Source organism: Orbicella faveolata, unplaced genomic scaffold, assembly GCF_042242905.1.
Source record: "Orbicella faveolata isolate gen_17 unplaced genomic scaffold, um_ofav_v1 contig_4, whole genome shotgun sequence".
NCBI lineage: Eukaryota > Metazoa > Cnidaria > Anthozoa > Scleractinia > Merulinidae > Orbicella > Orbicella faveolata.
The window spans coordinates 2275001-2287052 of record NW_028301569.1 but is presented as its reverse complement, the minus strand read 5'-3'; the positions used below and the strand labels follow the sequence as shown (position 1 = coordinate 2287052).

Below are 12052 nucleotides of genomic sequence, written 5' to 3'. Positions count from 1 at the left end.
CCAACGCTGCTCTGCACAAATTATTGTTGAGAACAAATTCCAAGTACCCAGCAATGAAAACCAAATCTATTCATAAGTTATGGAGTGGAGTACCTTCTGAAATCCACAAATTATATAACTGGCCTTTTTCTATTACCAAAAATACAAAGTTAATAGTGTTTCAATTCAAAATAAACCACAGTATCATCTACACTAAAGGCAAACTCAAAAGAGCCAACATAATATCTGATGATTTATGCCATCTATGTAAAAGTGAACAGCATACAATTAAGCATATGTGTTTTTTAAGTGCTCCCTTGTAGCCTTATTTGGGAATGAATTACACTAGTGAAAACTTTCACTTACCAGACTCACTTCTTTAATATGGACCTATAAACTCACTCAAACATCATCAACCAACCCATCAACCCCTAAGCTTGGCTTTCCTGGGGGCAAAATACTTCATTTACAAATGTAACTTGAATTAACAATCTCTTCTCACTGTTTAAGATACAACTTTGAGAAAGCATAATGACTAAAAGATACATCGCAATAACAAACAAAACTGCCAAGTTCTTAAACAACAAATAGAAATGCATTATATTAAAAGATTTTGTTCCAGAAATTTTGCCACCACCAACATCTCAATAGGACAGATTAAATATACTGCTTTGTCTCAAATGTTCCCATGTTTTTAAAATTTCTAATCAGTCGCGCCTAGCATTTATTTGTTTGTTTATCTATTGTAGTCCTCAAAGTGCTTTATTTTACTGTAAGCGTTTTCTATAAATAAAAAAATTAAAATATATATATCCAAATCAGGGCAGGAAAAAAACCCAGGTCCGATTGCCTGGGGCAAGTAAATTTTGCTCTTAGGCAAGTAAAAATGGAAGTTTGGTAGTCCAGTCAGCAAGTAAATTAGCCTCAGTATTCTTGTTAGAGATAACTTCCAATCAAAAACAATTTCAAAACTTAAGACTGCAAGATGAGCAAAGCTATGAGTTGAAAGCATGGATTAATTTAGAATTCTTGAAGCATACGTTGTAGTGCAAAGTGCACTATTGGGATGGTTTTCGGGATTGCCACCTGCTAAGACACTATGGCCCTGAGGCACTGAGGTGTAAGCTTTAATAATTTTAATTTCAATTAATTAATCTAGAGGCAAGGAAGTGGTGGAGGTGGGGTGGGGTGGGGAAGGTACTTGTCTACTCTACGTGAAACATGTTCCAGCTACGCCGGTTGAGTATGAGCATCACAAAGCTATATATTTGTTTCAGAAAACCCCTTGCTCTCCTTGTGGTACTATTCTCTTTAAACTCATCGCCAATAGATGAGCTTGGGGATGATGCCTTTTAGAGTGTGCGGTGGTTCCAGGGCGAGCAACGAGCCTCGAGCAGGGCACGCAGATATCCATGGCAACTTTGCGAGCAGCAACCACCCAAAGCCTTGCCCCAAGGGTGCTTGGACGGGCGAAGGGGCCACAAACAGAGATGACGTGGGACCTGTGCTACCACCCAGAAATTAACCAAGCACCTTCCCCTGGCTTAACGCGAGACACGCAGAACAAAGCTTACCCAAAGTACGGTAACGCTGATCACGAAATGAAACTCGAGAGTCTGTTTACGATAGAATGCTTCAAGGAAGCACTGAACGAAGGTCTGCAGCTGTTCATAAGGCTGCAAGACATGATTAAACATCCACCTGCTGCATATACTGAGCCAGGAACTTGCCTGGGGCTTCCTGGTTGATTGGAAGAGCGTTTGCTTGGGCCCTGGCACAAGCAAGCCGTGAATGAGCCAGACGATCCAAGGAAGACAAATCCGTGCGAGTCCAAGACAATTCTTGGGCCAAGATGCATGGTCCGCAGATTGCAAAATAGCTAGATGAGCCACAAAAATAACCGCCAGCAAGCCTCCACAGAGTGCGCCCTGACCAACAAGTTGTTCGCCTCTGGTCTGAAACTCAGATGGAGTGCTTCCTGCACATACCAGGGTCACGAGCCATAGGGACCAGTGACGAGATGAGGAGAGAGTTAAGCCAAAGACTCAGATGGAGTGCGAATATACGACTGGTAGGCAGTACTAGACCAACGGCCCAAGGCCTGAATAAGGTGATCTGGGATGCCACTACGAGCTGCCCAGTGGCTGCACCAATGCGAAAACTGTGGCTGGAGAAATTGCCCAAGCTCCCGCCCCAGCCAGGATTTCTCTGATCTGAGCGGTTAGGATAGCGCAGGATAGAGGCCAACCATCCTGACAAAGAAAAAGAGGGCCACCAGAGTTTCCCCTCACTGCCAAGTATGCCAAAACAACTTGCAGGGTGCAGAGAGGGAAGCGTCCCCTGCCAATGTGGACAAAGCAGCCTTTCCAAACGGGTCAGTCTTGGAGGCTTTGATCCTCACTCTCAAGCAGGAAGGATTGGTGTCAGAGTCTACTCAAATGTCACGGATGCTCAGGTGGACTGCTGGGGAGAAACTTGCCAAATTGGGAACAGTAAATTGCGCAGATCTCAGAAAACCAAAGTAGGCCAAGTTGCACACAGCCCAAAACATGCAGTGGTCAAATATCAATAAATCTAAAGACCTAAAAATGTCATTTGTAATTGGCAGATGCTGGGCTTAGTGGGAACCTTGGATCCATTTGATTCCTCAAATGACCTGCTTTGAAAGGAGACAGTTGACCAGAAGGGTTTAAGAAGCCCTCATGCAATGATATTTAATGAACGAACCGCTGAGAGATAAACTTTGATAGAAGAGTGCTGAACTGATCCGGCCAGGAAAGTGGCAAACAGGCACAATGTCCACTTGTCAGTTGGGCACGGAGAGCCACTGGGATGCAGCTTGCCCAACTGAGCACAAAAGTTGATGAACTTCCTCTGGCCTGAAGTGTAAGATCTCCGAGTAGAGTCAGCCAAACCTTGGACCAAAAAGAACTGGCACTGTTGCTGTAATGAGGGCCAATCAATTCGTCCAGTAGTTGAGGTGGAATGGGCACTGGAAGCCACTGAACCGTGGGTGCTAACCTCCAGAACTCCTGCAATGAAAGCGGAACAAAGCGTCGGCAATGCAATTGTGAACTCCGGGAACATGTTGAGAGGAAAAGGAGAAATTGAAACGTGCCGCCGAGGCAAAAAGAGGGTGAAGCAAGCGCATTAAGACAGGAATCTTGGATGTTCTAGAGTTGAGGATATAAACCACTGCCTTGTTGTTGGAACGGAAAAGAACATGATGCCTGGCGAAATGAGGACCCCACACGTGAGCAGCAATGACCACCGGGAGCAACTCTTTAGAGGCTATAGAGTGAGAGGCTTGAGAAGAAATCCATAAGCTGCTGAACCATTCCCCGTTGAAGTAGGCACCAAAGCCAAGGGAACCTGAAGCATCAGATGTGACTTACAAGTCAAGGGAAGCAGACATGCTGGGGAACAACCAAAAATAGACACTGTGCCAAGAGGACAAGAACTGAAGCCACCACTGCAAAATTTGGAATTTAGGCAGATCGGATGGTCCCATTTGTGAAAAGACTGGAGCAGATCGATTATGCGACACAGAAAGGTCCGACCTGGCCAAACAACCTTAGCGGCATGATGCAAATGACCAATGAGGGACTGCAGTTGGCACCTGTTACACCAGCGTCGATCCCACCACGACTGAACCAGCTCCTGTAAGGCACAAAGCTTGTCCATTCAGTCTAACTCGATGCTCAAAACCACTAAACTAGTGGAAATACCAATGCATTTATCCAGATGGAGAGGAAGCCCTAAGGATCTGCAGACAGCTATGGAAGGGGCCAAATTCTCAGCACATTGATTAGTGTCCGGCGGACCCGCCATAATAAAGTCATCTAAGTAATGTAAGAGGTCAGAAACATTGTATGCATTAAGGAGAATCCACTCCGCCATGTCTGCCATGGAATTGAAAATATAAAGACCGAGCAGAGGTCGAATGGTAAGGTTAAATCAACATAAGTTAGTGCTTACGCCATTTCAAACCCAGGAGATATCGATCTGACAGGTGGACAGCTTTGTTGCGGTATGCCGCCTCTACATCAAATTTAGCAATCAAGGTGCCTGAGCCATAGTTCGAGATCATATGGATGATCTGATCAACAGTGAAGTGTTGTAGGGTATACTCATCTGGGTCAATTCCATCATTAACACTCAGACCGCTGGAAGAGGACAGATCCACTATGAGCCTCCACTTGCCTGGTTGACCTTTTTTGGGAATAACCCCAAAGCTGCTAATGTGCAAATTCAGAAGAGGTGGGGAGGAAAAAGGCTCCGCAACCCTCCCTAGGGAGACTTTGTTATCCAAATAGCCGCCAATAACCTCAGGATGTTGATTAGCTGATGCCTTGTTTGAATTAGCCGACTTCAGTTTTCTGAAGTGCTGAAAGCCCGCACAAAAGCCATTCCTGAGACCGTCCAAAACAAAGGCAACTACATGTTGGTCTGGGTGCTTGGAGAACTTTGCAGCAAACTCTTCAGCAAACGCTAACCATGGACACAGGGGGAAGGGGAGAGGAGACTAGAAGGAAAGAAAATGAGAGACGGTAATTTCCCTCTAAAAACCCCCTAACTTAGTGCAATCAAAATAAAACACAGACAAACACAGGACGGGTAGATAAATGTTTAATTCAATGAGCCCATAGAACAACTGAGTCATGCACAAGGATGAAACCAATGACAATCCAAATTAACTAAGCTGCAAAGTCAATAGAGCATGCATTGTAAATAAGTCCCCATGCAAGAAGGTGAGAGTGCAACGCTAAACATGATTGTAAAACGAAACGGAATGACGTAAACGGCCGTGAGAACACGGCATGGGCAAAGAATTGATTGACAACAGGAGGAGACGACCAGGTCCTACTGAAACACCGAGCAAAAAAAAAGAATGTTCCACAAAGACGCAACTAAACCTACTCTGAAAGTTCCGAGCAGAGATAATTTCCCTTGAACCAACAGTTACTGGTGCTGTGCTTTTTGGCTAGACAAGGAACTAGCGGCCGTAGACTGAGATCTGCACCTGTAAGTGCTCTCAAACTTATGGTCTGGTCTCAAAGTGCAAGACACGGAACGATGAGAGCCTCCACACGTACTGCAATGGTTATAATAGCAGCACAATGCGCAAGGGGCTGTGCACCTTCCCTTGTTTCATGACATGCAAGGGATCCTACATGAGCAGGAGCCCGCTGGTTCTGACGAACCCATGGACGAGCCGAGATTGTAACTGCGAAGGGAAGCACCAGCGGCGTGAAAATTGAACAGCTCTGCGTTCCTGGCCGACCAATTGGCCAGCTGAGTCGCCGTGGCGTGTTCGCGAAAAGCTTTGTCGTACGCAAGCCAGACCCGCCCGCTAAACTGGCGGTAGATCCGCAAGATTAGTAGCTTGTACAGTGTTAGATCTTTCCAGTGATGGAGGAAAGACGATGTTAAGACGAGAGAAAACACCGTGAAGGCTTCCATCCACGTAGTGATATCCTCTATACGCCGACGGCAGGGGTATTTTCGGTGGAGCTGATAAAACTAAATGCCCATTGAACATCAATTGAGGCTCGGACTCGGAGCTGACCCAGTTAGACGCTAAAAGTTCCCACAAATTGACAAATTTTCCGCTTCGGATTTGTGAAACAAGCTTGGCCGGGATGGGAGAAAAATTCAGGCCCACTACGAACGGCTGATCCGCCAAAGAGTTGATGTTGGTGTGGTGTCTTCGTCCCAATACACTAAACAACTCGGTTCTTAACAACAACATGTTTTAATCATTTGACATCTCGAGACCACATGCTCGCTACAACATATCCCATAATAATAAAACAGTCACAATGAACATACAGGACACTACAGTTGGACAAAGGCAATTGGTCAAAAACGCCACTTAACGCATGTATCGGAGACAAAACGAGCGCCAGGACTGGCTCGTTAAAGGCTGACACAAAAGTAGGCACCACAAGAGGAATGGTCCTACCTTGAGTTGAAGGACTTGATATGGAAGGCTGAAAGCCTGTCCCTGCAGCTAGAAATGACAAAGCTAAGCCACTCAAGGACACGGATGACGAAAACAGCGCCAGAACAGGAGGCGGAACACACAATTGCAGGTTCTGGTTGCCTTTGCGAAGCCTGAACAGCCTGATTAATGAGGGCCACAAGATTGGGCGAAAGAACAGCTGTTGAGGCTGGAGGTAACGGGTTTGCCGCGGCAGCAGTGCCAACCATCACCGATGAAACAACAACAGGCTCGCCAAGCTGTGAAGACACGATAGAAGATGACGTCCCGCTCATGGCTGCACTTGACATGGGAGCTGAGGACACGACAATGGAAGAGAGAGTCGCTGCTAAGCTGTTGTTGGTTTGCCTGGCTGTCATGATGGCGAGGATGAAAGAGATAGACGAAGCAACCAAACTCCAACACACAGAGAGAACAGAAACCAGAGAAAAAGCAGTACAAACGTATGGTTCGGTGCTCAAAACAAACTGCACAACCTCACACGGCTGGAATGTACAACACGTGCGATTCAAGAAACCCCATATGTCACATCAAGGCGCATGATTCCCTGACCACCGCTGACCAGCATTGGCTGGATTTTAACTTAGCCTCAGTTACATTTAACCACATTTAAAACAAAACCAATTTGTTCTATATGCATGCGCAGATTGGTTAGCGTTCATGTCTTCTATACATGTATATTAGGTGGAGGATACATTGCATACGGGATCACACACGAAGGTTGAGTGGTTTTCCTTATAGTAGAACCCAACATGTAAGACGCATGTGTTCTACCATCGTTGGTGTTATACACTATTTCCACACGGTTTTGTTTTATATGTCATGCAAGGTGACCAAGGACCAGTTATTTTCAAGTAGCGCCACTTCTCCCTGTTTAGAGCAAAACTGAAACGTTACTGTGGCTGTGTATCTTTTAGAATTACCCAAAGGTTGGTTCAAAATTTTCAGACTACAACAGTGTGTTTGTCAGGGTTCAAATAAAGAAGGGAAACGTATTGGTTCTCCTTAGCAGCTTTTTTATTACTTGCCTTAATTGCATCTGTAAGAGAGACCAAAAAGTTCCCAAGCTTGTGACTTAAATACTCTTCAAATTGTAAATTTGTTACAAAAGAAACCAGGAAAGTGCTCAAATATTGCTACAGATGCCGTATCATCTAATGAAAGTGCAAATTTAATGTAATCAGTTTTTAAGGAGACTCATCCACCAATGAAGAATATAATATCGGCCAAATAGTGCTGTTTACCTCCAATACACGTACTTCTCATTGCAATGCTTCTCAGTTGTATCAATCGATATCATTGTGTATTAATTTTGAATTGTTTTATTGTTATCAACAAAGGTAGCACTGGCAAAAGAAAAAGAATGTGGTATTCCATGACTATCTGATAATTAAATTAGTTCTTGTTTATCAGTGAAAAAAATTTACGTTTTGAGTAAAACAACATCATTTCTCCTCCATTTCTTCATCAGATATTCAACTATCTTTCAGCGGTGAAAGAAAAAACAAGCACATCTTCCTTGTGTTTTGGAGGAAACAAGGGTTTCATTTTACATACCTTCGCAAGTAAAACAAAAGTATCAAGTTTCAAAGCTGGCATGAAAAGCCAAATTTTTATGTTTGCTGCTTAAACATAATATTGAATTTTAAATGGATGAAAAACAACGTCAAACACCAGTCAGAGTACAATTTAAAGACTGCCATGACAAACAGTAATTGTAAGTGATTTTTAAACCTTGAATGAAAATACAACAATGAAACATACACACTGCTTAGAGGAAAAGCCCTAGCAGACTACCAAGGTGAATACAAACCAGAAGTGAACTGAACAGGGGTGGAGTACTTGAGGGACTACAGTGCCATAGCTATCAATAGGGAGTTTAAGCAAATCGCTACGGCTGGCTCTGATACGGCTGCCGGAAGTAAATTTCCCCCAAAATGAGACACTGCACATGTACGTCAGTTGCATCCAGCTGTAGCATGAAATCTGACTGCGTGAGTTGGGATGTTTTGCCGTAGTGGCTACTACTTCGGGTTTATTTTGCTTCTCGGGCCCTTTTCAACGGACATCTCGGCATTTTAAGAATTCCACTGGATACTATATCCTTTAAACTCAATTTAAGTTAAAGATTGTGTCAAGGTTGCCTTTCATAAGCTTGTAAATCTGTATCCTGAATTTACAGTAAGTTTTGGCAAAGGTGTCGGAATGGCGAAGCTAGTCAAGTGAAATATTCATGTTGAGCATGAGGTTGTTTTTCTTCGGTTAAGTTTGCTTTGAGGGTTTAGTGAAAATGTTTTATATCTGGATAACTATACGATGCTATTTTGCTTCTTTGAGTATTGATATATTTGTGTTCTTCGCTCGATATTCTTTGAGATATTTGTCTCTGAAATTATATATTTCATCCATCAAATTGTATGGTACAAAGTGTATGGCATTCGCTTTCGCTCAGAAATAACCTACTCTCGTACTCTCCCCCAGACCTTTTCAGTCACAGCAGCTGTAATAGCACCAGCTGTAGTGATTTGCTTAAACTCCCTAATATAATTGCAGTCTGCACCATCTGAGATTGTCTCACTAGTCTTATGTAGTTGATCAGGTATGAACATCGCACTCCTATTGGGCAAGTAATATTTTAGTGTTGGCAACTAAAAACTGAAATGTACTGGCCCGCTGGGCAAGTGGATTTCCAATTTTCTTTCCTGCCCTGATCCAAAATAGATCCTACAGTTGTATTTACTTGAAACAATCTGTATTGTACTCTTGTTGTAAGCTTGTCATCGTGTCCAGGAAGTTGGTACCATTCATAATGGCCCTCCAATAGATACTGACAGCAACTATTTATGATAGCCCTGCGTAAAAAGTTGTCTTATTCAGGAATAGGTTGTGGGAAAGCTAATTAGCACTTAGCTTGGATTAAAAGGTAGTCATTTCTCTTGTATGAAGACATTACTTATCGCTGACATTTTGCATAGTTTGACTTGAAAAAAGAACTTAAATTGAATGTTTTGTATATTGTGGGGTATTTTAATCATGCTTTGAGCAACCAAGCTCAGGATTAAATAATCATAACACTCAACACTTTGATCCCTGAATTGGTCTTAATGTTCACAAGTCAATACTTTGTTTAGAGCACAATGGATGACTATGAGGAGATGCCTGTGTCATCATTTGGAGCAGCCATGTTGCGTGGAATGGGATGGAAGAAAGGGGAAGCCATTGGAGGTACCAACAAAGGGTAATGAATATTTTAGATAACTTAATTTTTGAATTATTTTTTGTAAAAGAAAAAAGAGAAAAGGTATTTTCAAATGAGGATTTCTACTTTGAGTACTGTGGAAATACCAACAGAAATCACTGAAACCAGCAAAACATTACGTTATATTTATTTATTTATTTATTTGTTTATTTATCTATAATTCACAAGGGTTTCCCATCACTGTGGACATTAGATAACTACTTAACAATTAAACATCTAAATACAAAATTCACCGTTACTTACGGAACAAGGTCATGTTACCTTGAGGTGGAACTAATCAATGCTGGCTCGTTTTGGTGAAGTGGTGCTTCCAAGAGTCCATATATGAGGATACTGACAAATCAAAGGTTTCTCCGCATTCTCACTGAGTCATTGAGCATTGTTACATGCTGGGTTACGATCAAGGGAACTGAAAGTATGATCCGATATTTGTTTTGTTTTGAACTTTTTTTAAGTCTTATGACCTGAGTTTTATAACTTGTTTTTGTTGCAAGTAATGTAACGAGCTCATTTTATTTTTAGGTAAGCTTACAAATGGTTACTTACACTTGTTTTATGGGCTGGGATGAGTGGTTGCAGTAGAACCGATGAATCAGTGATTCTTCTTGTTATTTGTGTTTCTAGGGGCATTTTGATATATAATTTGTTGCAAATTATAAGTACTCCAATAAAGGGAATTTTAAAACATTTGTCATTGCCAGAGTTTTGTTAACTAAAGATTTTAAATTTTAGTATGGAAAGACTCCATGGCGGCAAGTTGAACCACTAATCAATTAGATCAGACTTGAAGGCCGCCCAATTGGAAACTTACCAAGATGGCTCCTTGCACAACCTCTCGTGCATGGGACATTTTGAATTCTAAAACCATCTAGGATGCAAAATTGGCCTGTTTAAGGATCTCAGTGAAAGGGGAGGGAAGTCAGCATGCTGATGCACATTTACAAGTGGCACTAATGGTATAGGTGGAACCAAAATTGGCATTGAAATGCTCCACCTTAGGGTCATATTAGGCTATCTTATTCTCATCCTACTGAACTAGATTGTATGTTCCCTGTAGTTATTGCATTGAAAAGATAAACTTGCACCAGACATTTATTAATGAGAGCTGTGCTGTTTAAAAATCAATTAATTAAGAGAACATTAAAATGCAACCACAAATGTCTCAATTTTAAACAGTTGCAAAACATCACATACTGAACTGAAACAATGAGAACCCATTCTTATATGTGACCACTTTTTGGAATGTCCAAGGTGGACCTTCGACTGTATTTGAAACAATTGTTGTTGTCAGTAAAAAATTGACACAATGTGTCTCGTGGAAATTAGACATGGTGATGGAATTTTGCATCGTTATTATTCCATTTGGAAGTATGCAAGACCATATTGAGGTTCTTGCCTGGGTAGGGGGTGCAGAGAAAATGTCACGAGATACAAGTGCTTTTAAATTTCTAGTTTTTTTATTTCAATTTTATTTAATTTATATCTAGCAATAACTCTCTGGTACCCCTGCCCCCTAGTTCAATGTTGTGTGGGTACTGTGATCTGTGTAGTCTTAGAAATAGGAAAATCAATGTTGTTTGGGAGGAAGCGGGAATGTTTCCAGGGCGATCGAAAACTAATCAAATTGAGGGTTTTTATTAAAGAACCAATCAAATTGTTGCTTACAACGTTGGATGGTATGTTGTTAAAATTGATTGCACAATTAACAGAGGTAAATTTTACGTCTCTCAGAAAGTTAATTTTTCTGTAAGGTTACTCTATTTTTTCTTTCACCAAAAAGGCTCTCAGGTGTTGGGAAGGGTTATGAGACAAGACAACTTCCCAAACTCTGCAGATTTCGTGGTGTCTTAAAAAATGTACACTCTGTTTCAGAGTTCTGGTTGTTTCACCTTTAAAAGTGCCTTCTCGATTAAATGGCTTTTAAAACTGATATTAATTTGAAGTGGTTTCTTGGAATGTCAAAACCGAAGAAACTATAATCAATCTGGTAAAATGCTGGCAACAGAATAAGACCATGCTATTGCATTAAATTAGTTCTTGGTCTTCATGAGTCCATAAAAATTGCCCACCAATCTGCTTTTACCATAAGCTAATATTTCAGACTGCATAACTTACAGCTGTAGCTGTCTTGCAGGTAAAAACTCCTTATTGGAGTTCATATAATCAAAGCCACTGATCGAATTGTCAAATTAACCCTTGGTAGAACTAGGCTTGATAGTACACTTCTTAAGGTGAAACCAATTTTTTTTTTTTTGCTGTAAATTGTTGGATTAACCTTGTCACAGTACTGCTACTTCCAGAGGCTTTTAATTCACAAAATAATAACTCATGCATGCCTTGCATGCCTGTGTTTGTTATTGTTGTTTTTGATATTTCCAAGCAAAAGGAAGAATGTCTCCAGAAGTAAACACATCTACCCGAAAACATTTCAATCTGATGAAAGTTTTAGGTCTCTGTTCTGCAGAACCTGTCATTGATCCGGTCAGCCTATTTCTGGACTCACTACAGCTCAGATATTAAACATATATGTAAAACATAAAGTGAAAGAATTTTATAAAGTAACATGGTTTTTGTTATTTCACAAATAAGAGATGACTACATGTACAGTATCACTTCTGGATGTCTTGGGGAATATTATAGGAAGTGTTTCAACCAGTGCTGCTTCAGGTAGTTAGCATTCCAAAATAATTCTGATTGCAGAGTGTAAGAAAAATCAGGAATTGAATAAAAATGGTTACAAACTGGGAGAGAAAAGATGGAAAGAAGGAATGAAAATCCTTGCATCAGTTCACTTGGACTCAACCCAGATC

The 12052-nt window shown here is 41.4% G+C and overlaps 1 protein-coding gene and 2 pseudogenes across 1 annotated transcript in view; 1 reads left to right on the top strand and 2 right to left on the bottom strand.

Annotated features, from left to right (window-relative positions):
* LOC110064761 (G-patch domain and KOW motifs-containing protein-like) overlaps nt 1-12052 on the top strand; it is a 62851-nt gene that overhangs the window by 11278 nt on the left and 39521 nt on the right. Inside the window, exon 4 of the mRNA XM_089276449.1 lies at nt 9115-9221. Within this exon, the coding sequence (XP_089132575.1) occupies nt 9115-9221 (107 nt within the window). The remainder of the gene's footprint in view (nt 1-9114; nt 9222-12052) is intronic.
* On the bottom strand, nt 1973-3066 carry LOC149100914 (uncharacterized; annotated as a pseudogene).
* LOC149100913 (uncharacterized) lies at nt 4851-6347 on the bottom strand (annotated as a pseudogene).